Source organism: Dioszegia hungarica (assembly GCF_025882075.1).
Source record: "Dioszegia hungarica strain PDD-24b-2 chromosome Unknown MKK02contig_25, whole genome shotgun sequence".
Taxonomy (NCBI): Eukaryota; Fungi; Basidiomycota; class Tremellomycetes; order Tremellales; family Bulleribasidiaceae; genus Dioszegia; species Dioszegia hungarica.
The window spans coordinates 497,869-524,576 of NW_026515779.1; the positions used below are offsets into that span (position 1 = coordinate 497,869).

Below are 26,708 nucleotides of genomic sequence, written 5' to 3' on the forward strand. Positions count from 1 at the left end.
TGCACTTCTGTGTGGGCTAATATATCAAGGCTGTTCTCTACGCCCCGCCATACCCCATCCCCTGCCCTTGTCCCGCCAAAGCCTTCTCCGCCGCCTTCCTCCGCACAAACTGCCCTCGATACAGCCGGCGCTGGTATAGCATATACCCGACGATACAAAGGGCAAGACCGACTAGACCGCCGAACACGCCGAGACCGATCGGGAGGACGGAGATCTTTTGGCCGGGGTACGCGTCCTGGTGTATTAGCATGGACGGGCAATTCAAGGAGAGACCTGGAAGGAGGGGATGTAGAGTATGGAAGGGTCTGGGGGCTTACGGCTTCGTTATTGGTCAGTCCGGCTTCGGCGTTGGCTAGGGCTGCAGAGATGGTGGATGAGGCGGATGAAGAGGGTGATGATGCGGAGGAAGTTGGAGATGAGCTCGAGCTGGCGGGAATGGTGATGGTATCGACGAGTGATGTGGAAGTCGAGCTTGGGCTGGAGCTAGAGCATGAGTCAGCTCATACCACGGTGCTGTTGACTTCTGTTGACTTGGGGGTCGTACTTACGAAAGCGCACCCGAGGGGCTGGCCGCTTGGGACGAGACTGACGCCGGGACCGCTGGGGATGAGGCTTTTGCCGAAGCAGAGCTGCTGGCAGAAGAGCCGTCGCTCACGGTGCTGCTGCTCCGACTAGCTGAAAGGCCGGAGAGTGAGCTGTTGATCGCGCCAACACTAGAGGCCTGGGCTGATTGACTGGTGATGGGAATGGTCGACGCCGATGTGGAGGCGAACGCGGGACCGCTTGAAGTGGACACCGCCATAGCTGATACAGCGCCGGATACGTCGGACGCCCATGTCCAAGCCGGAAGCGAGGACGAGGAGGGCGCAGAGATGGTCGAGGAGGGTCCCGACGCTGAGGTGGGAGAAGAGGAGAGGGGAGTGGCTGATGCCGAGGCGAGAGAAGATGGACTGGCCGATAGAGGGGATGAGACGGAGGAGGGGATACTCGACGTCGATGGTGACACCGAAGAGGCAGCTGCGGACGGCGCGGCAGCGACAGCGACTGATGGACCATCGCTCAGCACCTTATCGTTCAGCAGAGTTCGACAGAAGACCTGCGATGGGTCCGATGTCATCGTCAGGCAATGCGTAGTGATATTACCGACGGATCTAGGGGATCAGCTCGACACCACATCGAATGCGAATAGTGGCACTCACGTCTGCTGATAGGTCTTTGTCTCTCTCATACTCATCATAATCACCTGCCCGTCCCTTCCCGTAGCTGTCATGTTTTGCGCCTGATCTGCCGGGACCGCCTTCTCCGAGGCCGCGCCGACCGGTGGAGGCAGAGCGCCGGCGTCTGCCGAGGACGATGCGGGTGCGCCTGCCGTCAAAGTGGGTCCGGACGGGGCGATACTCGTCGCCCATGCCAGAACTGATTCCAAGGGTATGATAGTACCGCTCGCCGATGTCGATGTCGAAGCCGAGGTAGATGCCGAGCCAGACGCTGAGGTGGTACTCGATGATGAGGTCCCAGGCGTTGGTAAGATTCCGTTTGGCGCTGCGCTGGAATTAAGGGGTAGTTGACGCCGCTCGATCGACCAGCGACCGATAGTTGCAGTGGGAGGGATCAGCGATCCCGATGCCAAGACGGTAGCGAGTGGGGAAAGGTACACGGCGGAAACAAAGGCTGCCAGCAGCGAGAAGCGCATGTTGGCTGAAATATAAGAAGATGGGCAAAATCGAAGGTATGACTCGCACCGCCAGTGTGGAGTATATGAAGGGACCTGCCCTGGATGGATCTGCTGAAAGTGATGCAATGTCAGAAGGGGATGGATGGTTCAATCACCAGCCCTTCTGCGAAAGTTGTTGTTCTGGTAGCACGGGTACGTCGTCAGGTGGACGGTAGTTGAGCAAAAGTGGCAACAGGTTCCTGGAGCTGTAAGACGATTTTCCGCTTGTTTCAAGGTCTATCAGGCGCTATGGTATGACTCTGGTGTCGTTAAGCGTTGAGCGCTGAGCAGCCTAGCTTCCACGGAGCTGCAAGGGGCACAGATGCATCTGCCACATGCCACAGTGGGCGCCACAGTGCACATGACCATGCCGTAAGGGATCTTCGCCACTCGTCCACTCAAACATCTTCCGCTGCCAGCTTCTCTCATCTGCCTATCATCTTCAGTTGCACTGGTTTTAGCTCTGCACCCCTCTACTGTATCCTGTGGACCACATCATCCGGGCCTTCAAGGTAGTAGCCAAAATGCACACTCCCCCAGCGGTCCCGCTCTCCCCCACGCCCACCTCCGCCTCCTCGTACTCTCTTATCACCTCCCTCGACGGTCTCTCCCTCTCCACCGGCTCACTAGACCACATAAACCACTCCGATCGCCAGAATGCCGGACGTTCCGAGCGGAGCGCCCGGAGCTCTCACTCTCGCCAGTCATCATCTACCGGTAGTCACATCTCCATGCCGAGCAGCTCGGGCCGGTCATATCGGGCAGGACCAGACGCCGCCACACACAGCGAGTCGGACGATTATGAGGTGATCCTCCTCCCGCGCAGTATTGCTCCATCCGTGACTGGAGCGTCAGCTGCTAGTACACAGCAGTCTATATCCAGAGCGGGCACACCCAGAAAGGATCAGAGGACGGCGGTACCCGGGCGGGATGCGGGGAGATCACCCGCCCCCTCGACACCTGGCAAGTCGGCCCAAATATACCCAGTTTCGGGAGCCGCAACGCCGAAGCCTGCTCTTACATGGCAGCAGCTGCAACTGCTCGAGGGGTCCGCCAAGAAGATCCCTTTCTCCCCGGCGAGGCGGAGCGCTCATCCCTCGGTCGCGTACGGCGGCAGCTCGGTCGCTGCCAGTGATGCTGGCCTCACGTCGGTCAGCGGCAGTCAAGTGGACGGCGACGAACGGCGGAGGATGGAGAAGCAGGCGAAGAAGGCCGCTGCGAACAAGGCGCGGAGAGCGAGGAGGAAGGTCGAAGCGAGAATGGCGGATTCGGAAACTCGGTCGATAACCTCGGAGGCGCCGTCATCAGTCAGCCAGACGACGAGTGCCTCTTACACAGGCTCCAGCCATAATGATATGATCAAGGTGGACAAGGGGAAGGGAAAGCAGAGGCAGGGCCGTAGAGGTGGGGAAACGGCCAGGCGGCGTTTCGAGAACGGGCAGAACAGGGAAATGGGCGCGGTGGAGGATGCTTTGGGGCTGGACCCTTCTCCACCACCCCGAGCAGAGGACTACGCGACGACGTATACCATCTCCGGGACGTCGAGGGTCATCGACCGAGCTGCGCTCGAGATGCTGACGGGCGCGAAGGTATCCGGCTCGCCAAGCCGGAAATCGGTTCCTACACCTCCTAGGTCGAATATCCAGGCGGCGTCACTGCAGAAGCTACATCTTCTCGATCTCATCAACAATGGCGAGAATGCTTCGTCAACGAACGGGAGCCAAGACGACGAGGATGAAGACGAGGAGGAAGAGGTGGATGGGCTGTCGGATTTGGAGACGCCCGAGGTGTACACGGATCTGGATGGCGAGACGCCTGTGTCTAGTCCGAGGAGAAGGAGGACGGCGGGCAGTATTACCTCTGCGGATGATGCGAGGTCTTCGATCGACGGGTGAGTCCCGCTTGCCAGATTGTGGAGGGAGCACGGCTGATGCCCTAGTTTCCTTCTCAACCCATCTCATCAGATGTCGAAGGAGGAGACGCTTCGATTCTGGCAGTCGCTATGTTACGAGGTAGGTTCTTATTCCTTCTGCATAATGATGGCATTGAAACTCTCCTGATGCTATTTATCTGTCACTGTGGCGGACTTGGCTGACACTTCAGCTCGGTCTGGCCCATATCGACGAAGAGCCATCCCTCCCTGACCTCCCCACTTCCTCCGCCGGTACCTCCTCTTCGATTGATGACACCTCCACATCCTCGTCTCGCTCCTCCACCCCTACCCAAATCGCCCGCCCCATGCCACAGACCCTCTACACCGCTCGCGCACTCCTCAAATCCGAAGGTCACGTCAATATCGCCGACTACTTTGACGCCCGTCAAGCCGATGCCGAAGCTTCGGGATCTAGCCTAGCAGAAGGATCGGGACGATACGCTCATCTCGTACAGCCCAGCGTGTCGAGTATGCGCAAGTATACCAAGAGCAGCGGGCGGTTTGTGAACCTGAGCGTTGTCAAGGCGGAGGTGATGCAGCCGTTGTTGAGGGACTTTGGGTTCAAGCGGGGCAGGGAGGCGAGAGAGACGAGGGGTGAGCAGGGTCAGGGACGGGTGGAGGAGTACCAGTGGGACGGGGAGGCGTAGGCGGGACGATGAGGAGAATGAGGAGAATGAGGAAGGGGGATCCGGCGGGTGTACGATTTCCGGCTGTTGCTGTTGCGCTGTGTTTGCTGTACGTCCTTTTTTAATGTCGTTGTAGTTTAACGAGTGTTATGCGTCTGTGAGGTACTGACCTGAGCCGCGTACTGACCGGTCTCGCGAACGGTCAAGCTAATCAGCCAGATCTGATCTGACCCGCCCGATGCCGTCATTCTACCTCAGGCAGTAGAATGTCACTCAACCTTTCACACAGGCTGACCGAGTCCGCAGAAACACCGTCACCCATCCCTCATCTCATCTCCCATCTATATAACACCGACCCTCCCTTCTCTTTCGCCCATCGACCTCCTCTTACTCGTATATTCAGCGAGTCAGATAGGACCGATCCCTCTCACCCCTCATCTACGTCCATCCCACATATCATGGCGCACTCCCTCATCTCGGCCCTTTCTGGCCGCTCCGTCTCCGCTGGGGGTATACCGTCACTCAAACTTCCGACAATCAAGGTCGGGTCCGATTCCGACTCCGAGTCTTCGAGCGACGAGAGCGACGACTCGGAGTCCGACAGGACAATCAAGGTCGAGTCCGATTCGGACAACTCTTCGAGCGAAGACTCAGAGTCCGACAGCTCCACCGACGACGAGGCTGCACCCTCAGGTCTGAGCCAGACCAAGCAGGCAAGGAAGATGCGAAGGAGGAGGGCGAGAAGGGCGGAGGCGAAGCGGGCGGCCCAGGCGGCGGTGGCGGCTGAGAGGGGAGATCACAAGCCGTCTCGTGCTAGTCTGCACGTCCCCGGTCGTTCGGCCAGGGCGAGCAGTATCTGCTCTGCGGCTGAGGCGAAAGTATACGTCGATCTGTGAGTTCCGCTATAAAACTTTGGCAGTAGGCGAGCCGTTGCTATTCGCAAAGATAGACTGTGCTGACATATCCTCAGGGCCATGGCCGTCCCGGACAGAGCCTTCTCGCAGGAAGACAAGCTGCGCATCTGGCAGGGACTCTGCTATGAGGTGAGCATACCGCCTAGCTCAAAGCCCTCACTGGAGGTGGCTGAAGTGATGCAGCTCGGCCTCGCAGACATCAAGGAGGAGGACAGCGACTCGGACTCAGACTCGGATTCGGACTCGGAAGACTCGGACCAATCCTCTACCGGATTCGCCGAGTTCACCCGCCCCATGCCCCAATCGCTCACGGCCGCCCGCAACCTCCTCAAGGCGGAAGGTCACGTCAACATCCGGGACTACTTCGACGCTCGCAAGCTCGGAAAAGTCGGCGCCGGCCGCTATGCCCACCTCGTCCATCCTACCGCGGGTAGCATGATCCGGTACACCATCGTCAACAAGCGTTTCGTCAAGCTGGCGATAGCCAAGGGGGAGGCGCTTGAGCCGTTGCTGCGGTTTTTCTCGCGATCTCGCAAGGCATCTGATAATTAGAAGCTCTGTTTATGTCTTGAGATTTCTGTCTCTCTTATGAAGGAGATTGCTTTGCAGCTCAGCGCTCAAAGCCAGCAGTCAAGCTCCAGCTGCAGTACTGACATAGAATGCCGTTATTTGCCACCCTACTGAAACATCACCCAGCTTTCCACACCACATTCCTCGACTGTCCCTTCACCTTCACACAGCCAATCATCCTTCCCTCCTCCTTCATACATCATCCTCACCTGAGCTTTTCATCATGCAGATCAAGTCTGAACTTCCGTCTTCACCCCCTTCGACCTCCTCGGCCGCCTCGGACTCGTCATACTCGCTCATCTCGGCCATCTCGAGTCTCTCCCTCTCCGCCGCCCGAGGGATCGCGTCAGCCAACTCCGCAAAGCACGAGACCAAGACAGAAATCGGATCGAAACCTCCTCCGCCCGCTTGCGGTCGTCCCGGACGTTGGGGCGAAGGGAAAAGCAGCAAGTCCAGGAGGAATGCCAGAGAGAGGGAGGCAATGTTCGCGGGGATGACGAAGAAAGAGCAAAAGGTGGCATGGGAGCGGGCGGTGCAGGAAAAAGTGCGAAAGGCTGGGCGAGAGGCCAAGGAGGCTCGAAGAATGGCCAAGAAGGAGGCGAAAAAGGTGGCGCCGATGGCAAAACCCGACAAGCCCATCACACCCGAAGCGGAATCGAGGTCGTCCCGAGCGTCTAGCGAGTCGAGCTTTGACGTCGTCTCGCAGGGAACGATGCGTACCGGCAGTATCATTTCTGCTGAGGACGCCAAGTCTTCTCTTGATCTGTAAGCTTACTGCTACTTTGTCTGACCTCAGAAACGTGATTTGTGGCTGACATGATCCAGCTTTATGCTTCGGCCTGGACGGCTCTTCTCGCAGCATGAGAAACTTCGGATCTGGCAGTCTCTCTGCTATGAGGTGCGCATTACTCTCTTATCGCTTTGCCATTGTGGACACATGGCTATGGCTGACTCTGTATAGCTGGGTCTCGCGGATTTCGACCATGACTTCTCCGACACCGCATCTATCAAATCCTCCTCCACCTTCGCTTCAACCAATTCAACCGAAACCACCTCCACCACATTCTCCACGTCAACCATTCTCGCCCGCCCCATGCCCCAAACGCTCACATCAGCCAAAAACCTCCTCAAATCCGAGGGACACGTCAATATCGCAGACTACCTCCAGGCCCGAAAGGACGGAACCGGCGATAGTACCTGCTCCGAGTGGTCCTCCTGCACCTCGGAATCCAGCATCAGCCAGACTGGGAGCGACAGCGGGAGCGAAACGACCGAGTGCGGCGCCGACAACGGTCGAGCGGGGCGGTATCGGCACCTCGTCCACTCCAGCGCGGGGAGTATGATCAAGTATACGTTCAAGAAAAAGCGGTTCGTTCGGCTGGAGGTGGCGAAGGCGGAGGTGATGCAGCCGCTGTTGAGAGATTTTGGGGTCAGACGGGCGAGAGGGTAGGCGGCAGTTGGAGACTGAGGGAGGGCAGACGGGGCTATCATCCCCAGTGGCACATACATCATTCGGTAGAGAGACTGCTATATATACTGGAAGGGAACAAGCCAGAGAAGGAGATCAAGATCGTATGTCATCGATTTTCTCAAATATGCAACTATGCCATGTCCATACGATCCTGTACTTGACTGGACAACATGCAAGCTGAGCAGTAATGTGTATGCATATGATAGAGGTAGTAGTACAAAAGTCAAGGGTATAATCAAGTGCTCTATAGACCGCAAAATAAAAATGATACTCCCAATGACCGGCGCCTTGAGGCTTTTCTTCGTCTTCTCGCCCATGATCGACAACTCTCTCACATGGCCAGTCCGGGCCCACTCCCGCCCTTCCCCTCAATCACCTCGAATCCCTCCTCCCCACCGCCGTCGCCATTGACCTCGACCACCAGCCCATCCCAGCCCGGCTCGACCCTCCCACCCCATTTCTTCACTTTCCCCTCTATCGTCTTGACGTCCTTATCGTTCCAGAACCGCCCGATGAGCTCCCTCGCCTGCTCATCATCCGGATGCTGGCACCCTTTCTTCCCATTCTCACCCCGCACACTCGCGCAGAGCTCATGCCACATGTAATGCGAGACGGGGTGGACGAGGTCGACGAGGTACGTGATGCTCGGCTTGAGGCGCATGGCGATACGCAGCGCCTCGGGCAGGTGGATATGGGACGAGTGGCGGACGAGGGGCCAGAGACTGTCGATGATGAGGACAGGGAGGGGGCGGGGCTCCGATGCCTCCTTGTCCGCCGAGGAAGTGGACGACATGGAGAGGGAAGTGAGGTCAGGCGAGTTCCGGCGAGAGTGGTTTCGCGAGTGCCGGGGAGTGTCCTGTGGTGTTGGGGGGATGACGACCTTCTTCTTGAGTGGAAGAGGTTTGGAGTCGGCGGGAGGGGACTCCTTGGGCCGATTGGGCGAGTCGTACCCCGATGGCTGCTCGCTGATGTTGGTAGAGTTGAAGGTGGTCATTGCGGACAAATCGGGGATGTTTCGGTCCATCATACGTTCCCAGGTCGCTGGGGGGATCTCGGAAACGTCCGACATGTAGATGATGGATTCGTCAAACATGAAACCGAGGCAGATGAGGGGTTTCCGCTCGTCATCTTGGAAATAGATGCCGTGCTCGACTGAAGGGTCAGCTCGAGCCTGGTAGATGAGACCAAGCCGAAGAGAGGCTGTATCCGTAGTCGTATACATAAGACACTGCTCGAGGATGGAAGCTCACCTGGTAATGCCCGTACTCGGATCCCCTCGACCTCAAAGTCCGCATCGTCCTCAATGATGTGGAAGCGAAGAGCCGGTCTGAAGTGTCAGCTCATGCCCCACAGCGAGCTTAATGTCCGACTTACACGTCACCACCTCCGCTAGCCTTCTTCCTGTCGACCAAGTACGGGAACGACATCGCGACCGTCTCGTACGTCTCCCGGTTGAGGAACACTGGAATCACGCAGTTTTGGCGGAAACACCATTCCCGAAGATCATCCAGACCGTAGTAGGCGTCCGCATCTGATTGTCAGCCCGATTGTCCACCTGCACGGTACAGATCGGCAGTCTTGACAAAGGAAGCGCTACTCACGTCCATGGGTGAGAATGACCGCATCGATCCGCTTGACACCCCATCTCGGGAAGAACCTCGCTGATTGTTCCCTGAACGTCTTGCCCACATCGACAATCACATTTCTCCACTCCCCTTCCTCCTCTTCTTCGCCATCGGCAGCCTGAGTCGCAGCTCGGCGCTTACGCACAATCACGCTGGTATTGCCTCGCTTGTTCTTCCATCCTTCGGGCACATCGGGGGAGACGGCCGCCCGGCAGCACGCGCAGGGGATCGTATCTGGCCATTCACCATCGGGATTGTACTCGCCCTTGGCTGGCGAGGAATTGGGAGCAGGGAGAGGTAGGTGGCTGGAGAACTCGGCGGGGTAGGGCTGGGTGAGGGTCAGGCAGGGAGTGAGGGGGAGGCCGGTGGAGGTGCCTGTCCCGAGGAACAGGAGCTGCAGGGGGGAGTCTGAGTCGGGATCGGTAGGCATGGTATGTATGGTCGATGGATGAGAGATGAGAGGGAGATCTGACAAGGGAGGATGACTGTTTGTTGTTGATCTATGATCCAGATGGCTGCTCTATATACAAAGGGGTGAGATGGTGACGAATCGCGAAAATATCGGTTACGGTAAGTCCGAGCCGATTAGCGATCAAACGACGCCGAGATCTGACAGATCGCCGAGGAAAAGAAGCGGCGACGATCGGGAAGAAGCTCATGCTGGGGAAGCGATCACGCCGCTGTGAGAAGACTCCTGGGCATGCATAGCTGCGCGCTGAGGAAGAGCTGTGGGAGGCATGTGTGAGAATGTCGAGGTATGGACGGTCTGCCCAGGCCACACTGAGCCAAAAAGCTTAAACGTGGAGGCTAGATTGATTGAGATCCGCAGCGATCGAGACCATGACGGCTGGAGCGAGTCAGGTGAGTGGGGAAACGTGCAAAGTGATAAGGCAAAAGGCTCGGCACTATCTATCGCACCATCTATCATCTACCATCTACTGCTACTATCTTAGACGTCCACCTTTGCCCAGACGCCACACTTGTGTATAGTCCATCGCCATCTCTTTCCTCGCGTCCGCCATCGTCTATCGTCGTACCGGTGACCAGACCGGTGACGACGTCCACTTCGCTCTAGCAATCTTTTGACTGTCGCCGCCAGAAGTCAGACCGCTCACATCCCGTTGAGAGCTGTCCCATACCCTCTGCGCCCGCATCTGTGCATATCGCATCACAGCCGCTTAATCGCAACCTACACCCATTCCGCCGTTTCCGGGCATCCGGTCTGATCTCGGCCGAGACATCAGATATTTCATCTGTTCAGACGACCTGTCTCGTACCTGTACGGCTCCCCGGCCTCCCTCTCTCATAGCTGCCTCCAAGTCATCGCCGTCTAGGCTGGCAGCATGAGCAGCACCATGTCCAACTTTATCACCGAACCGGTCCGGCTCTCGTCCTCTTCCACTCCCACTTCGTCGGCTTCCGCATCAGCTACCAGCTCTGCCGCTGCCCAGCAGCAGGACCAGGGGAATCCCCAGATCAACTTCTATCGCAATGTACGTGGACTCCTTCCGCTTCATGCTGCTCCCGCTTTATGATGCGCGAACGATAGCTCACGCTCTAGCTCTTCTACATCCTCATTGGTCTTTTGGGGGCTTTTGCCCTCGCCGCCGTCCTCTCTCTATGGCGAGCCAGACATCGTCGTAGACTCATCCATGCTGAGGTACGTCTCCCTTCCCTCGCCCTATTTCCCCCACAAGGCTGTCGCTGACGTCCCAGGCTACCCGCCTCGGCCTCCTCGCCCCCGGCATGCCCGGCTACATATCCATCCGAGACCGCCGTGCCGCGCGACTCATGCCTGGCGAGAACGGGCGGAGCGTCGGGGTCACATACCGGCCGGAATGGTGGGAAGTTGGTGCGGCAGGATGGATGCGGACCTGGGTCCGGCCGTCCGCGCCCGCCCGGGGATACTCTGGTGGAATCGCCACTTCCCCAGGCTTCGGATCGACCTCGTTCTCCTTTACGCCTCGAGAAAAGCTGGAACCGCATGACCAGGGCGGATACCTCGACCTCGCGGCGGAAAAGTCAGATCCGCAGTTCAGACCACTCGCGATTATCCCCCCTCAGCCTACCGGACCCGTCGTCGATGCCCCTCTTCCCAAATCGACCCTGAAGTACTTTCCCGGTCATCTCGCGTATCGGCCGGAAGATCTCCTCCCTCCGCCGCTGGTATGGGGCGGGGAAGGCGTGCCGAAGGAGAAGATGGCGGAACAGCTGGAAGGGCTGAGAGGCGCGCAGGTGGACTTGGTGACTATGATACGAATGCCAGAGTCGCCGGAGGTTGTCCAAGCGCGGGAGAGGGGAGCGCGGACGAGGAGAGAAGAAGGGGACGATGAGGATGAGGATGATGCAGAGGAGGTGGTCAGGGAATGGGGAGGGATGTGTTTGGGTGTGGTGAGGATGGGAGTGGAGCCGGCTGAGGGACAGGAGCAGGGGAGAACGAGTATGGTATCGGGACGATCAGGAAGGGAGGTATAGGTGCAGGCTGGAGGAGGGAGTGCGCTTTGTATATGGAGGAGGACAGGGCGAGAAGGGGAAGTTGTACTGGGAGTGAAGTTGTTATTAGCGTATATTAAGCGAGATCTAGAGGTACAGCGGTCGGTATCATCTCTGATTAGCTGACGCCAATCATACCCTGATATTCCGGTGCACACCGCGACGTGGACTGACCCATGCAGGCCCTTGAAGCTTGACACTTTTTTGATCTCATCAGCACCTCAACGACGGCTGAATGTCTGTCATCTACCCATCAAAACCACGTGCAAGAGATTACATTCTGAATACACCCCAACCGCCCGAATCGCCCTCCGCGCCAATCTCGCCTCTCCCGCCATTACCTCCGCCTCCTTCAGCAATCCGACCGGCCTGCTCTTCATCCGCCAACTCAAGCGCCAACCCGAGGACATCCCTCGTATCGCTCGGCTTGATGATCCCGTCGTCCTGCCAATCAGCTCTTTGCCGCTCATCCACCCCTACATCGGATAGGCGAGGCAAAGGAGCGAGGGACCTACCCATATCCTCGCGGTCGAGTACAACGCCGAGCTCTCCTTCTCTATCCTCCCGCGCAGAGTCTCAAAGCTCTTTTCTTGTTCCTCGACCGACTGCTTCGCCTTCTTCCCGCCGACAGTCTGCATGACGGACGCGAGCTGGTCTGGGCCCATGACGCAGATCTTGGCATTAGGCCACATCCACAGGAACCTAGGCGAGTACTGCCAGATCAGCACATGCACTCACCCACTCATTCTCTCGCAAGTTGGACTGGGCCTGATTGCAGAGAAGTCAGAGAGGGGACTCACCGCTCGCCCACACATCCCATAATTACCCGCTCCGTAGGTCCCGCCCGTGACCACCGTAAACTTGGGCACCTTCGCCCTAGCTACAGCCCTCACCATCTTGGCTCCGTCCTTGGCTATACCCCCTCGTTCGGCCTTCTCTCCCACCATGTAGCCTGATACATTCACCAAAAACAGCAGGGGTATTTGACGCTGCGAACAGAGCTCGATAAAGTGCGTAGACTTGAGGGCGGAGGGGGAAAGGAGGACGCCATTGTTGGCTATTATGCCGACACTGCGTGGCGTTAGTTCTGATCCGTAAGACGGAGAAATTGATGCAGGAGGATAGGGGGAGGCCGGGGGCAGCATCGGGTGCGAACAAGAACTCACGTATGCCCATGGATCTCCGCAAACCCAGTAATGATACTCTTCCCGTACTCTGCCTTGAACTCTCTAAACTCCGATCCGTCCGTCAGCCGCGAGATGATCTCGCGAGGATCATAGCTCTGTCTTGGGTCGGCAGGGATGATAGCGTCCAGGTCTGCCGTATTGTGAACGGGCGGTCGAGAGACCTTCTTCGACATCTGCCATCAGCACCTTGCCGCCCGGAGGCCTGACTTCCGTTACCTGATCCCGCAGAGGGCAGGTATGAGGAAACACTCACATTTCGCCCGTGCTCCCCTACTTTCCCTAGGTCTCTGACTGCCTCCCTAGCCAGCCGAATTGCGTGCCCGTCGCTACTCGCCAGATAATCCGCTACGCCCGAAACTGATGTGTGCATTTCTCCGCCCCCGAGAGTCTCTTCGTCGACTATCTCGCCGGTCGCGGCTTTGACGAGAGGAGGGCCGGCTAGGAAGATCCGGCCTTGATTCTGGCGGGTCAGCCTAGTGCCTCCTTTCTACCGTTCTTGGGACCCCTTTGCGTTGAACCAAAGAGGAATGAGAAGAACAGGCAGAAGCGGGCACGAATAAGGACCGAGTTGACTTGCCTTGACGATGATGACCACATCAGACATGGCGGGCATATAAGCCCCTCCTGCGACGCTTATACCGTGTACGACCGAGATTTGGGGAATGCCCAGCCCAGACATCCGGGCCATATTGTAGAAGATCCGGCCAAAGTGATCCTGCCTATCAGTCAAGCCCCTGTATCTCGCTTCTCCTCTTTCACCTCGCTAGTCCGATACGTTCTCGCTCGCTCGCTCGCTCGACTCACATGATCCGGGAACACCTCGCTCTGATAGGGCAACGCCGCTCCCCCACTCTCCACCAGATACACACACGGCAGCCTATTCTCCAACGCGACCTCCTGCGCCCTCAGATGCTTCTTGACGGTCAACGGATGGTATGCTCCACCCTTGACCGTGGGGTCATTCGCAACCACCATGACCTTCCGCCCCTCAACCACTCCGATGCCCGTCACGATGCCCGCGGAGGGGAGGGGGTCGGGGTAGACCTCGTGCGCCGCCAATGGACTGAGCTCGAGGAACGGTGAGGCAGGGTCCAGGAGGGCCGAGATGCGTTCGCGGGCGGTGAGCTTTGCGGTTCCACGCGCGCGCCAGCGCTCGGTCGTCGCTGCGCCTCCGCCGGCGCGGGCTGTGGTGCGGAGGGCGTCGAGGGTGGAGAGGAGGGAAGACATGTGGGTGCGGTTCTTACGTGCTTCAGAGGACGAAGGGAGGAAGGAGGTAGGCAGGGACCGAGGAGTGGAGAGGGAGGGTGGAGGCTGGGGGATCAGGGTGCGAGTGAGGGATGGGCCACTGCGCCGAGGCGAGGCGAGCCGCAGGGCGGCCCGGGGTCGAGGAAGGAGCGGCATGGTGTCTGAGTGGCCTTGACTGATATAAGAACTTTCCGGGTCAGTCAGAAGTGAGTATATACGTGACCAAGAAGGATAACATTAGTCAACAGCTCTCGCGCAGGCGCCAGGTGGACGCTGTGCTCACGCGGGGAAGTCAACGAGGAATGCTCCGGCCGGAGCATGGCTTACCCGGCTCCGGATCTCGGCCACGCCGATACCCGAGAGGTCCACCCTGACCCAGCTTTGAAAGGCTACGAGGTAGGCCCTGGCAGGCAGTATGCATTGGAGGGGTACTGAGAGCTGTCTATCCTACCATGAAAGACATTCATATTATCTCGCACCTTATCACATCATACACTATACTTGACTTATTTCACTGGGGTGCCTACACGCGAACAACGCCCCCTTGCAGATTATACTTATCTTCTCCGACTATACTTCGCAGTGTCCATGTCGGCGGATGTGACGTGTTAAATAATGGGGTCGGAATTGGCCTAGTTGGGGAGCACGTAGAAGCTTTGATTCGGGCTGTTGTCGTAGCACAGCCAAGACTGGAGGATCCGGAAGCTGCTCAAGGGGGATTCGTTCCCTGCTCGGCTTTCCGCTCGGACGTCCAGGCACGTAGCTGTACATCAGCGAAGCGCCCATCACGGCGGATCATTACGATACCAGTCTTCACCCTCTGAGTCTCGCGCAAGCCTCAGGTTGCCATAGCGGCACTCGAAGCAAGGAGGCTCAAACTCACTCGTGCCCGAGACGAACCACCTCTGATTCTGAGCATTATACGTCCAGTCCCTCGCCTGATCGCAGCGTTGGAGCGTCGTTCCGCCCCCATTCCCGTCAGGCGTGGAGAGGCAGTAGTTTCGGTCCGAGGCGAGGTAGATCCGCCCGCCGGAGCGCGAGTACGTAGAGTACAGATCGAACAGCTGGAGGCTGACGCGGGAGTCCGAGTTGGGGACACAGTATGTTCTGCATGTCAGCGCCGTCCTGCTTCCCCAAGGGTTCCAGGGAAGACGTGATGCGAGGGAAAGGCGAAGGACGCACACTCCCACTGCAGCCCCTGCGCGCGCCTGTCCGCCGAGCACCGATACGCAGAGATCGCTCCTGCCCAAAGCGTGCAGTCTGTCGCGCGTGTCCGGGTCGGTATAGATGGTGCTGTATGGGATATCGGGCGGGAGGGTCGGGTTGTTGCTGCCGGGGCTGGAAGTGGAAGTGGGGGCGCGGGTATAGAAGACTAGATAAGTATCAGCTTCGGCCCTCGCCCAAGGGATCACTGCCCTGAGCAGGCTGGAAGAGGGGAGGTCCTCACTCTGATTCGTGTTGCCTGTGGTACACTGCCAGGTCTGCAGCCCTGAGCCACTATCGTCAAGGCACTGATTCCCGCCGGTGATGGCGATCCGGGCGTCATCGGTCAAGTACCAGCTGTAGCGTCAGCTGGGCAGCCCTCCGAGCGGAATTGGACTCACTTCTGAGACATCTTGCCTTGCTGTTGCTGTTCCACCTATATATATCGTGAGCGATGCCCTCTTGATCCATGCTCGACCCCTCTTTCTCCGCTCGGTCCGATCTCCGTCCCCCGTCGCATCTCCTTAGACCCAGGGAATCACTCACAGTCAACAACCCCCCATTGCCCGGATTATAACTCGCATCCAGCACAAGATCATTCCCCGTCACTCTGACCACACCCGCCCCGGGACTGATATCCCACAGAATCGCGGTCGAGCAGTCCACGAGGGTGACGCCGATGCCGGGCCGGGGACCACGGATGAAGTCTGTGGAGAGGCAGAGGGAGGGGCGGCGGGAGGAGTAGATGAGGACTGAGGTGTAGCGTTTCTCCAGACTAGGGGCCGGGGCGGGGGCGGGGGCGGAGAGTGTGATGGGAAGGAGAGCGAGGAGGGGGAGCAGGGTAGGGAATAGCATATTGATCGATGTGAAAATAGAATGAGTCGGGTGGGTATTGAGTGAGAGATGGACGTTATATATCAGTACGAGCGCGGCAGAGCGGATCAGCGCGGCAGCGGCAGCGGACGGTGTACTGTAAGGGGGGTGAGGAAGGTCAGCTGTCCTTCAGTCTTGCTCGCTTCCCAAATACTCAACCTAGATTTGAGGCGTCAGAACGCCCTGCATAGCCCCAAAGCAGCGGGTCGCGTGAGGCCGGGCCGGCCAGGCAAGAGACGAGAGGAAAAAGGAAAGGAAGGAGGCGGAGAAGCAAGTTGGAAGCAAGATCACGCGCTGGATGGCGCAGATCCGCCAGGAACCAGGCCCCATCCGAAGTGCGACTTCTGCCAAGCCAGTCAGTTGGGCCGATAATAGCCGCTGGCTGCCTGGATGACGAGCAGCGAGAGAGAGCAGGGTGGGCTAAAGTATAAGACAGCGGCTATGCGAGGTCAGACGTCAAAGGATGGCAGCTGATACTTGAGTAAATGACAGAAGACAAGAGAGAGAAAGGCATGGACAGGTGGAAGCGTACAGCCGTCGATGGATATCGCCGAGCAAGCAGCCAGCCCTTCGAGCTGATTATGGATCACCATGACCAACTTCACCAGCCGGTGCACAGTGGAGTCATCTGCCCTCCCTTGAATCCAATAGATACATCCCTACCACTACCAGAGTGTCCATTCCTCCCCCTCCTATCGACAATAAGCAAAAGAGAAGATATACTAAAATAGGTCGTACCCAATCAACGGGTGTAGCAGTCTAGAACGAGAAAGGGAGGTGAGGGAAAGGGGACCAAGCAGGCGGGTGGACGAAGGGGGTATCTGCCCCGCCGCTGATCTCTCCAAGCCGAGGTGGAAGGGGGATTGAGCCGTTTATTCGTCGCACCACGGGAGGTAGGTGTATGCCATAGTCTATCCATCAGCTATCGGTCCACGCAGGTGATCACAAGAGGCAGGTGATCACAAAAGAGATAAGGCTCACCTCGTACTGAGTCCGGTTGAAGCTGGGGTAGGCAAACGTCTCGGTATCGACGCAAAGGACCTCGTTGACGTAGACGTTGGAGCAGGTCGCGTCGATCTGGGGGTTGTTGGACCAGAGGGTCTCGTTCGAGATACCGTAGACGCTTTGGATCCACGCGCAGGTGCTGTATTGTCAGCTATGTCCACGCATGGGAAGCGCCTGTGCTAACTGAGACGCACTCGTTGGGCTGGACAGTGTAAACCTTGGTGCAGTCCGTGCCGGCGTGACCGAGGCAGACGGTCGAGTTGGGCATGAGGTTGTCGCAGTTCTCAGCGATAGAGGCTTCGTTCACCAGTGCGAGCTGGAAGGTCGAGGCGCCGAACTTGTGGGCTGGGGATCAGCTGGGAACTCGGGCGGGTATCGTCTCGCTCGGACCCTTGGTCTCGCCACCTCAGCCTTCGTCCCCTCCTCATGTCCCCTTGTCTCGCTCAACGCGTAGGTGCGGAGAACTTACAGATCTTGTCGCAGGTGTCGCCGGCTTCTACCATAGCACTACGGGTGCATCCGTCAGCGGCGGCCAGGGCGACTGTTGCGTAGAATATAGGTATAGGCAAAGGATGTGCAAAAGTGGGCGAAGCGCGAGAAGGACCATGATCAGCTTGCATTCCCATATTGTTGGAGGCAGAGAGACTCACGAGTCACAAAAGGGAGAGCAGCAATTACGATCTTTCCGAACATCTTTGATGGATACTTCTGGTGTGTGGGTGAGGTTGAGATACGCGTCGGGGGGTATGTGTGAGTTGAGGCGAAGACGGTTTCTGTTGACGATGTCGGTGGGCGTGGGGCGAGGTGGTCGAGTGCTGTAGCTAGTGAGCGTGTTGTTGTAAAGAGCGTGGGGTTGACGAGTATGTCGAAGTCGTAGAGTCAGTAGTTGAGCAAAGCGAGAGAGATGGATGAAGGAAGGAGGCAAAGGAGTGGTGGCAGTGTCTGAGCTTTTAGAAGGTTTGTTTGGGTGTCCCGCCCAGTCTGCCAAGTGGCGCTACCACACAGTGATACAGGGAGGTACATGTTTCATCGGATGCAACAACAATGCGTAAACAAACATTAACCGGGTCCCTGAGAAAGGAGTTCCGTGCGAACAACGATCGGGGAATTTTGCGTGCTCTCGAGCTCGTGTCAAGCGTTTCAGAATTGCGCGAAGCACACTCTCAGCTCATACAAGGGATATAAGCACAAGGCCATGACAGAAACGCGCTTGCTGACCCAAGAAAAAGCAGGTCCTTGTTCTTGTTTCATCCTCCCCCCACCCCGCCGAGCTTGTTGACAGTCAAAGGGTAAGGTGAAACCGCCACACTCGGGCGAGGCACCGATGACATAATGCGGACAAATTCGGGAATAGCGGAATGTGGCGCGCAGCGCTTGGAGCTTGACTGGGGCTCTTTTCTCTATCCTCGGGCTTGCTGTGATACTTGTATGATTCGAACGACATTCTTGGCAGCCATTGCTGATGGCTCTCATGCGTCCATGAGCCTTTCTGGGTTGATTGCATCCTCAGGCTGACCGATATTCTTACTAGGCTGACTGGTGTTGACTTGCTGACCGCTTTCTAACGGGGCATTCTGCATTGTCTTGATGACAGCCTCATTCCCTGTTGGCTCACGCCGATCAACTCGGTAAGATGATTTCTATCAGGTAACGCTGAAGACTGATTCAATGCACGGGACCCGAGGGAGATCGCTCGTGGACGTGGTTCATTCAGCCGGGTGAGCCGAGTTCTGTATACCTTCAGCAAGGCTCTCAAGCCTTGCTCTCTCACATTCACGCGGTGCGATGCTTGTACTACCAGCTGACCCTACGTCCACATGCTTGACTTGCTCCATCCTTACCGTTCTCGGGTGTCTTCACGATGCGAGCAAATCCACAGCTCCACCGTGCCATTCGGCTGCCCGAGATACTCCGAGGTTCTCCCGACAGTGACGATGCGTGTGTGCGTGACGCGTTTACTCCGTCCCGATCGTGGACTGTGATGTGTAAATTGCTCTCGGGCTGTTCGAGGCCGCATGCATGCCACTCGCTGCATGTGTCATGCCCGGCGAGAATACACCAGTCAGTATACCGCATTCCTCCTTGTAGCTAGACGAGGCCCCCGCGGATGTGGCGGGTGTCAGCAAGCGTCAGCTGAGTGTCGTCTGCTGAGGTTCTATTTTCGGAGGGGGCACAGAGCGGGCCCCACACAGCTTCGTGGGCTTCGGCTTGCTCTTCCGCTTCGAACATTCGATTTTCGTCTATGGAATCATGCCTCCTACAAGCAACGAAGGAGGACGTCTGGTCCAGTATCAGGTGGCTTCTCTTGAGATCTCATGGAAGGTGACCGCTGTCGATATGCATGCGAAGGAAGGCCGAAAGACCCTTTGGCGATGGACCGGGGACTTTGACTTTTGTATTCAAATTGGCTGAAAGTGGTAATTCTGGGTGGTGGTCTCGTAATTCCCGTTCCAGCCAGAACCCTTCTTCGGCTGCCTTGCCTTGCCTTGCACTTGCAGCTTGACCGGACCCCACTTCCCGCTATACACCCTTCACCATATACACTCTTTGCTTTCTCATACAGTACCGACTTGTGTATAACAGTCTTCTCCAAGGCCTCTTTAGCTGCTACATATCCAATAACGATAAATTACCGCAAGCAAAAACAGCGCAAAGACGCGCTGTCCTTGGAGGACGACTATAAATAATCGCCAACCCCCGCGCCCGTCAGCTGTCAGCTGGGCCTCGCCGTTGCGTGTCCATACCGCGTTGCCTTCCAACATATCGCTCGCGGCTCTCGCAGCGCACAGATCTCGACCACGACGACGGAAAGAAGGAGGAGAATCGCACGGATGAGATGGGAACGATTCGGATGAGGGAGATTATACCGCCCGATTGGGGCGCGGGCCCTGGCGCGAGGGGGGTGGCAATTGTCCCGCGGACAGCAGGATGGAGAGAGGGAGAAGCAGGACCGAGTGATTATGCTCGGAGAGCATGGGTAGCTGGCAAGCGGAGTAGGGAGAGGGAAATATGGGAAGGGGATCTGGAGGAAGAGGAGGAACAAGGTGTGTGGTCGGGCGGTAAAGGAGAATTACGACGAACGACACCACGGGCTCGTCGGCCCTCGCGTCGATCCTCAATATCGTCAACCTCGACCTCCTCTTCATCTCTCAACGAAGAAGAGGATGCGGACATACCGCCCAGACCGATATCGGATCAAAGCGGATACGGGGATCGACCAATAACAATACCTAAATCCCGCACCCGCAATTGTCCATCACCGACCTCCCTCCTTCCCCTCTTCTTCCTTCCCCTTCTACCCGTCGCCCTCGCCGCACCTCCTGTCTACACTCGACCTCCCTCATCCGCCCTATCCCGACCGACCCTACTTCCCCGCCCCACACCCAAGCGGAACCATCTCGTCCCTCCCCCAGATCGGCGCGAGGTGCAATACATCACATCTGCGGCACCGCCGACGTCCCTACCAACTGAGCTCGTCTCGGTGGATGAGACGCTGTTGCCGTATATCGTATCCAGAGGGCCGGATGGGCTGTATACCAAGGTCAATGACGGGTGGAAATTATATGGTCGGCAGTCGGGGGTGAGTCTTCCCCTCAGGAACTCGGAGAGGATGCTTCGTGGGGATTATATGCTAATGATACAGGATATGCCTATCTTTGCGCCGGATGAGCCTTCCACTACTCAGACTTGGGCGATCGAGGAGGCATTACCACCTGGGTATGTCTGCGACCCACGCTCGAACCACTCGGAACGTCCAGGCTGATGAAACAGATGGGGTGTGCAGTCAACCCGAACAGATTTCTACCGCGTACCACTCATCGTCATTGCATCTTGTATCATCTCCGTCGGCATAGTCGTCTCGATCATTATGTACGTCCGCCCCTTACCCCCCTTTTCGCAGTCAAGCTGACGAGCAGTATCGCCTTCAAGCGGAAGAAGGCACATCGTCGAGCCAAACGTCGCGCAGAACGCCAACGCCGTAAAGCCCTCGCCGCCGCCGGACTCTCCGAGGAAGGCGTCAATGATAGTCGGAACGAAGCGAACCTCCGTGAAAAGCTAGACGACCTGCAGCGGCAGCATCGCGCCAAGCGCAAAAGCGAGTCGGGGGTGGTTTCGTCCCCTTCTGCTCGAAGCAAGGTCCGGAGCTGGCGGGCTGGGATGCTACGGCGGAGAAAGGGCAAGGGTGGAGGTGATGGGGATGATGCTGGCGGTGGTGGCGCTGAGGGGATGATTGAGGAAAAGGATGAGGGGGATCTGGGACCGGTCGTACAGCGCGGAAGCGACGAGACGGATCGGAGCACACCGACTGTTCCGTCTCAGGAGGGAGATCAGTCCGGATCAGATGGGCTCGGGAGTAGGGGAAATACCATCTCGAGCGACGAGACGTCGGCGGTCTCGAATCTGCCTGCGGTATCAGAGACGGCGGATCCCAACGCGCCATCTACAGATCCGGCTCAGACCACTTCTGGGGCTGGGACGACAACCACCCCATACTTCCCTCCCGCATACAGACCCGCCTCTGTTCGTTCCCTCGTCATCGCCACTTCCGGTCCCAGCGCAGGCTCATCCTCCCGTGCCCCAGCCTCATCTCCACCTCCACTTCTTCCCGCCACCGAAAAGGTCCACGCACCAGGCTACTACCCCGCCCCAGCTACTGCCGAAGGCGAAGCTGCCCTCGCCGTCGCTTCTCGCGCAGACGGGAAAGCACGTATGCCCGCCCCTCCTCCCGACTCCGAGGATGAGGAGCATACAGGCCATGTCGCTACCGACGATAAGCGCGTCCTGGAGCGGTTGAGGATGGCGGGTACAGCGCCTCCTGCTCTCGGCGAAGAAGAAGGGGAAAGCGGGCCAAGCGCGCCGGGCGTAGAGGTGGATCAGGATGGGTTTGAGCGGATGCCCGCCTTGCACCTGCAGGCGCCAGAGGATGAGGCGGTCGGACAGTCATCATATGTCCTGGCGTCAGCTATCGATCCGGCTCGTCATCATCCGGCATTACCCGCCCCACCCGCCCTACGTCCCTCGTTTGGGAGGTCCTACTCTGTCGAACGGGAGGTCAGAGAGCAGCTGGATGAGCTCAATCTCTTACCCTCCGCTCCTCCCGGATCGCACGGCCAGGCGATGGGCAGTGCGCCGGTACTAGCTCACGCGGAAGAAGAGGTCGCGGCACCCTCGGCACCGCCTATGTTGGATGATGGAGAGGAGGATCTTGAGGACCACGAGGCGGAGAGACCGGGAGCCGGAGTGTCAGCGTCAGCGCCGCCATTACCGCAGGACGGAGAGGAGGAGAGGGAGGAGGAGATTCTACAAGCGGACGTGGCGGCGGGTGCGGAGCAGGATGGACCGAGTGGGGCAGCGGGGCAAGCTGGGGAGGAGGAAGCAGGGAGGAGACCCAGCGAGGCGCCTAGCGAGCCTAGGGTGTTTTTGCCGAGATATGAGCCGTAATTCCTATTGTCTGGCGATGAGATTCAGGAGGGCTAGAGCAGAAGGGGAATATAGTCTATACACAAATACAAAAGAGAGAAAAAGTAGTTGTATCTATAGGTATCTGCATACATTTTGTGGACTGCTGGACTGGGCGACATGCGCAGGTGCTTGGACTGCTGATAATCTGATCTAGCGGCGTCTTGGCTCACTTGGCTTTGGGATGTTCACGTGTCCAGCCACTGATAGCTGGGCGTGGTTGATCTGGACAGGCTGGCGCTAGTGAGAACGGATACGATCTGCGCGGGTCAGGCCGGCAGGCGGGGAGCGGCGACCCAATTGGAATGTCTCGACCGACGACCGGACGCTCTCGGCCGTAATGTGCGACTGAGGAATGCGGAGCAGTTCCCCTCCTCTCTTCACGCAATGACTTCCCGTACGTGACATATCCGCGCCATATTCCGTTCAGTCTAACTCCATGCGCGCGTAGAGCCTTCGATAGGCAGCGGAGTTCACTCCTTTCACGTACATGCACCTCAGGCCCCTGCTCGCGGGACGTAAGGAGCCCCTTGATCACTCTTCCCCTCGGAAGCCCTTTGTCCGGTTTTACGCCTGCTTTGTGTGCAGGGTGCGCTGATTGTAGCCAGCTATCTCACTGCCTAGCTCGAGAGCTGGGACCTGCTCGTGGTCTCGTACAACGTCGTTAGATCCAGCATTCAATCAGTCAAGTACAAAACGAGCGACGTGAGTATCGCTGGGCTGCTCGTATTGTCAAGCGAGTGCCCGTAGTGCAGGCTAACGCGAGCAGACTCAGTACTGATACCTCATATCGTCATCGCTGCCAGCTCTGACATCGTACACAACTACCACCCCTGTGTCACTCATCAGTAGGCGTCTCCTCACCCGTACTCACCGGCCTGGGTGCTGATCTCGCAGAGACCTTATCACATCCGGTGTATCATGCATCTTTCTACTTCCTCCGCCGCTCCTGGAGTCGAATCTTTCATCCCTCCTACTAAAAAGTTGAAACTACTCTCGGGGAAAAAAGAGACCGTCACTCCCGCACCAAATGTTTCCGCTATCATCCTCGCTGCGGACCATGGGGAACTCATGCGCTCCAAGAAGCCGGTCGTGCTGCACGAATGCGCCGGTCTTCAGCTCATCGCTCACGCTGTACGCCTCGCATTGCAGATCGAACCTCATTCTATCATCCTTGTGACGAGGCCAGAGACTCAAGAGGCGATCCGCACTATCGTCGAAGAGAGCTTCCCCACTTCAGCCGCGTCCTTCACGTTTGCCCTGCAAGAAAAGACTGGCGGGTCGAGGGAGGCGGTGAGAGCGGGATTGGCGGCTGTACCTCCTGACACGCAGCAGGTCGTGATCCTGCCTGGCAACATGCCGCTGCTTCGCCTCGAAAGTCTCTAGGCGCTGAGGGCTGGCGCAAGCGGACGAGGTCTTGCATATCTTACTGGTGAAGGGAAGGCTTCAGGGGTGTACTGGGCGGACTATGAGCGACTGCGGGGGACGCTGGCTACCTGGGAGGAGGGTGGCGACGGAATCTCCATCTCGAGTCCGGCAGACCTGGAACGTGTACAGCAGGTACAAGGTGCTCAGGCGGCGCAAGCGAGCAGGGTGCTGGAAGACGAGGACGCGCTCTAGATCGAGACGCGTATGGATCTGGGCCGGGCGGAGAGGGTCATGCGAGGTCGGCTGGTGGGCCAGCATCAAGCGGGAGGAGTGACGTTCCTAGACCCCGAGCGAGTGTTCCTCGGGATGGACGTCAGTCTCGGCCAAGACGTCACGATCGGCCTCGACGTTGCTCTGCACTGCAGCACCACCATCGCCGACAATGTGACTATCGACGGGCCTACAATCATCATCGACAGCCAAATCGCTTCCGACGTCCGCATCGCCCACTTTTCACACCTCGAGCGAACGCGAGTGGCGACAGGTGCCGGGGTCGGTCCTTACGCCCGCGTACGAGCGAACGCGACCCTTGGCGCTGGGTCGTACGTGGGCAACTTTGTCGAAGTCAAGAGTAGCACCCTCGCAGACGGCGCCAAGGTCGGTCATCTCAGCTTCATAGGAGATGCACAACTCGGCGCCAGAGCGAATATCGGTGGCGGCACGATCACGTGCAACTATGACAGCGTCAACAAGCATCAGACCGCCATTGGGGCTGGGGCGTTTGTGGGGTCCAACAATACGCTGGTGGCGCCTGTCAAGGTGGGAGAAGGGAGCTTTACTGCTGCAGGGAGTACGATTACCAAGGATGTGGAGCCCGGGGATCTGGCGTTTGGCAGGGCGAGGCAGGCGGTGGTCGAGTGTGGGGGGAAAGCGTTGAGAGAGCGACTTCTTCGTGAGAAGGCAGCGAAGGATCCGATATGCTGAGTGGAAGAGGCTGCCCATAGGGCTCTATATACCATGTACGTACGCGTAGATGGCCTCATGCACGACAGTGTGAGGCCTTGCGACTCCAGGCTCGAGACGCAGCGACCGCCACATTGCCACACTGCCGCCACGTGGTCGAGTTGTCTTGAGCCGAGCAGGCAGCAGCGACCTCCGCAGCTGGGTTTTGAGCTTGCACCTCTACCTTATCACCCAGTGGCTCAACATTCCCGCTGTATCCAGAGTGTAAAGCGTTGTAAAGCGAATGGGGCGTCTCATTTAGCGATCGACCGCTGCAGATCGCTTGGGATCCGGGGCTATACTCTACAGGGTACGATCGCTCACTCACACAGCCTGAAGGACACCCAGGCCCTTTGAGGCGTCAACGCCTTCCGTAGTACCCAAGCTATCCGAGGGACGCAAAGGACACTCCACATACTATGTCCGGCTGCATGAGGACTGACCCAGATCGAGCTCAAGGGTACCTTTGGCGTGTGTGCGCTACCGGGAAGCTGTTCGAAGCGGTTGCTAACTGTCTATTGGGTTGCTGATACGCTGACTCTCATCCCACCAGCACTTACAAGCTTCATCACGGCTGCGCCGCTGTCTGCTACTTTGGACCTCCACAGCCTAACTTCTCGTCAGCTCGCTCATCGATCACGACACATCGGGCCATGCGATGGCCTGGGCGCAGAGGGAGCCTGCGAAGGGGAAGAGGGAATTAAAGATAGCGGTTGTGGGGTCTGGAGGTGAGTCCCCGAGTCTGTCAGGTCTGATAGGACCGGTGAGGTCGGGAAGGTTTGCTGATGCGTACAGGTGTCGGTAAATCGGCTCTGACTATCCGATTCGTGACTTCTCAGTTTTACGATACGTGAGTCCACCTTTCCCTTCTCCGGCACTGAGTTGCTGGTGGTGAGGAGCTGGCCAGAGCTGAGGCGGGTGACTACTCGCGAATGGGAGAGCGCAGGGTGCATATACACTGAAACGACGGCAAGGCTGACCCTTTCAGTGGCTACAATCCCACTATCGAAGACAGCTATCGCAAGCAGGTAGTCGTGAATGAAGAGGCAGTGACGCTAGAGATCCTCGATACAGCCGGACAAGGTGTGTGCATCTCTCTTTCTACCTGCCATCATTGTCATGGGGCTTATTGATATCTCAGAGGAGTACGGAGCGATGGCTGCCCAGTGGTACAAATACGCCCAGGGGTTCTTGCTCGTCTACAGTATCACCGATCGGGTGTCATACGAGAACTTGTTGTTGCTCCACCAGGATATACTGCGGGTGAAGGACAGGCCATCAGTCCCTGTCATTGTGGTTTCCAACAAGGTGAGTGGCGTCCCCGCATCTAAGCCCCTAACCATTGACCCTTTCCTTCCACCCACTTGTAAGAAGGGTATCAGAGATCGGGCGCTGATCAGCAGTGTGACTTGGCGTCACAGCGGATGGTGGGCCAAATCGAAGGCAGAGACCTTGCACGCTCGTTCGGTGCGCCATTCATAGAGTGTTCAGCGGCAGAAGGGGTCAATGTGGATGTGGCGTTTAGGCAGCTTGTCAAGCTCGTACGGAAGGATGAAAGGGTGAGTCTAATTACCTCGTCCCCTCCATATACGACCGTCGCGGAGAATATGGGTCGTATGGAAAGATCAGGACCTGACGCTCGGCAGAGGATAGCAGCGCAACACGAACAAATCCTCGCCGGACCCGTATCTGGTCCTGGCGTATCCTCCACCCCTACCCCCAAATATACGGGCTATCCCGCCTCCGGATCGGCTCAGCTTGCTACACGACGGCCGAGCTCGCCTGTGCAGCCGTTCACGCCGAGCACGGGACTGAAGAAAGAGGGCGGCGAGAAAGTCGGTAAGGGGGGCTGTTGCGTTGTAATGTAGGGTAGTCTGTCTCTGGTGGTAATTTTGGCTTTTCAGTAGACATGTTGTCTATCAGGGTACTGCGCGGTGTGTAGATTTTGGTTTCAGCCATGCGGTATGTAAGAAGATTCCCCTGCCGCTACAAACCCATTTCATGCGTGTATGATGGCCA

The 26,708-nt window shown here is 57.8% G+C and overlaps 13 protein-coding genes across 13 annotated transcripts; 8 read left to right on the forward strand and 5 right to left on the reverse strand.

The window, feature by feature from the left end:
• Positions 1-37: 37 nt before the first annotated feature.
• Positions 38-1,693, reverse strand: MKK02DRAFT_40676 (uncharacterized protein; the record flags this gene model as incomplete). Its single annotated transcript, XM_053091212.1, has 4 exons — positions 38-235; positions 318-477; positions 549-1,151; positions 1,200-1,693. 4 exons carry the CDS (start codon positions 1,691-1,693, stop codon positions 38-40), a joined length of 1,455 nt encoding a protein of 484 aa, XP_052942149.1.
• Positions 1,694-2,238: 545 nt separating this feature from the next.
• MKK02DRAFT_40677 (uncharacterized protein) lies at positions 2,239-4,294 on the forward strand (the record flags this gene model as incomplete). The annotated part of the gene is made up of 3 exons (XM_053091213.1): positions 2,239-3,605; positions 3,654-3,726; positions 3,818-4,294. 3 exons carry the CDS (start codon positions 2,239-2,241, stop codon positions 4,292-4,294), a joined length of 1,917 nt encoding a protein of 638 aa, XP_052942150.1.
• A 437-nt stretch (positions 4,295-4,731) lies between these two features.
• Positions 4,732-5,739, forward strand: MKK02DRAFT_40678 (uncharacterized protein; the record flags this gene model as incomplete). Its single annotated transcript, XM_053091214.1, has 3 exons — positions 4,732-5,165; positions 5,244-5,316; positions 5,371-5,739. The coding sequence occupies 3 exons, from the start codon at positions 4,732-4,734 to the stop codon at positions 5,737-5,739; spliced, it is 876 nt and encodes a 291-aa protein (XP_052942151.1).
• Positions 5,740-5,980: 241 nt separating this feature from the next.
• Positions 5,981-7,207, forward strand: MKK02DRAFT_40679 (uncharacterized protein; the record flags this gene model as incomplete). The annotated part of the gene is made up of 3 exons (XM_053091215.1): positions 5,981-6,522; positions 6,583-6,655; positions 6,719-7,207. The coding sequence occupies 3 exons, from the start codon at positions 5,981-5,983 to the stop codon at positions 7,205-7,207; spliced, it is 1,104 nt and encodes a 367-aa protein (XP_052942152.1).
• A 352-nt stretch (positions 7,208-7,559) lies between these two features.
• On the reverse strand, positions 7,560-9,283 carry MKK02DRAFT_20115 (beta-lactamase-like protein; the record flags this gene model as incomplete). Its single annotated transcript, XM_053086198.1, has 5 exons — positions 7,560-7,982; positions 8,106-8,380; positions 8,479-8,555; positions 8,603-8,759; positions 8,830-9,283. 5 exons carry the CDS (start codon positions 9,281-9,283, stop codon positions 7,560-7,562), a joined length of 1,386 nt encoding a protein of 461 aa, XP_052942153.1.
• Positions 9,284-10,208: 925 nt separating this feature from the next.
• On the forward strand, positions 10,209-11,328 carry MKK02DRAFT_40681 (uncharacterized protein; the record flags this gene model as incomplete). Its single annotated transcript, XM_053091216.1, has 3 exons — positions 10,209-10,346; positions 10,415-10,513; positions 10,570-11,328. The coding sequence occupies 3 exons, from the start codon at positions 10,209-10,211 to the stop codon at positions 11,326-11,328; spliced, it is 996 nt and encodes a 331-aa protein (XP_052942154.1).
• A 291-nt stretch (positions 11,329-11,619) lies between these two features.
• MKK02DRAFT_35334 (carboxyl transferase domain-containing protein) lies at positions 11,620-13,934 on the reverse strand (the record flags this gene model as incomplete). Its single annotated transcript, XM_053089150.1, has 7 exons — positions 11,620-11,790; positions 11,862-12,059; positions 12,147-12,417; positions 12,513-12,663; positions 12,720-12,993; positions 13,111-13,248; positions 13,338-13,934. The coding sequence occupies 7 exons, from the start codon at positions 13,932-13,934 to the stop codon at positions 11,620-11,622; spliced, it is 1,800 nt and encodes a 599-aa protein (XP_052942155.1).
• A 476-nt stretch (positions 13,935-14,410) lies between these two features.
• MKK02DRAFT_40683 (uncharacterized protein) lies at positions 14,411-15,836 on the reverse strand (the record flags this gene model as incomplete). Its single annotated transcript, XM_053091217.1, has 6 exons — positions 14,411-14,541; positions 14,662-14,885; positions 14,961-15,150; positions 15,226-15,338; positions 15,383-15,417; positions 15,528-15,836. The coding sequence occupies 6 exons, from the start codon at positions 15,834-15,836 to the stop codon at positions 14,411-14,413; spliced, it is 1,002 nt and encodes a 333-aa protein (XP_052942156.1).
• An 890-nt stretch (positions 15,837-16,726) lies between these two features.
• Positions 16,727-17,485, reverse strand: MKK02DRAFT_30209 (uncharacterized protein; the record flags this gene model as incomplete). The annotated part of the gene is made up of 4 exons (XM_053087997.1): positions 16,727-16,765; positions 16,836-16,998; positions 17,054-17,204; positions 17,329-17,485. 4 exons carry the CDS (start codon positions 17,483-17,485, stop codon positions 16,727-16,729), a joined length of 510 nt encoding a protein of 169 aa, XP_052942157.1.
• A 2,210-nt stretch (positions 17,486-19,695) lies between these two features.
• MKK02DRAFT_30210 (uncharacterized protein) lies at positions 19,696-22,301 on the forward strand (the record flags this gene model as incomplete). Its single annotated transcript, XM_053087998.1, has 4 exons — positions 19,696-20,439; positions 20,503-20,576; positions 20,631-20,729; positions 20,777-22,301. 4 exons carry the CDS (start codon positions 19,696-19,698, stop codon positions 22,299-22,301), a joined length of 2,442 nt encoding a protein of 813 aa, XP_052942158.1.
• A 939-nt stretch (positions 22,302-23,240) lies between these two features.
• MKK02DRAFT_40686 (uncharacterized protein) lies at positions 23,241-23,705 on the forward strand (the record flags this gene model as incomplete). The annotated part of the gene is made up of 1 exon (XM_053091218.1): positions 23,241-23,705. One exon carries the CDS (start codon positions 23,241-23,243, stop codon positions 23,703-23,705), a length of 465 nt encoding a protein of 154 aa, XP_052942159.1.
• Positions 23,706-23,951: 246 nt separating this feature from the next.
• MKK02DRAFT_40687 (trimeric LpxA-like protein) lies at positions 23,952-24,671 on the forward strand (the record flags this gene model as incomplete). Its single annotated transcript, XM_053091219.1, has 1 exon — positions 23,952-24,671. One exon carries the CDS (start codon positions 23,952-23,954, stop codon positions 24,669-24,671), a length of 720 nt encoding a protein of 239 aa, XP_052942160.1.
• Positions 24,672-25,483: 812 nt separating this feature from the next.
• On the forward strand, positions 25,484-26,239 carry MKK02DRAFT_7357 (small GTPase superfamily; the record flags this gene model as incomplete). The annotated part of the gene is made up of 4 exons (XM_053093692.1): positions 25,484-25,539; positions 25,678-25,772; positions 25,831-25,997; positions 26,093-26,239. Coding segments are annotated over 4 exons (465 nt in total), but the record flags the coding sequence as incomplete, so codon positions are not given.
• Positions 26,240-26,708: the final 469 nt, after the last annotated feature.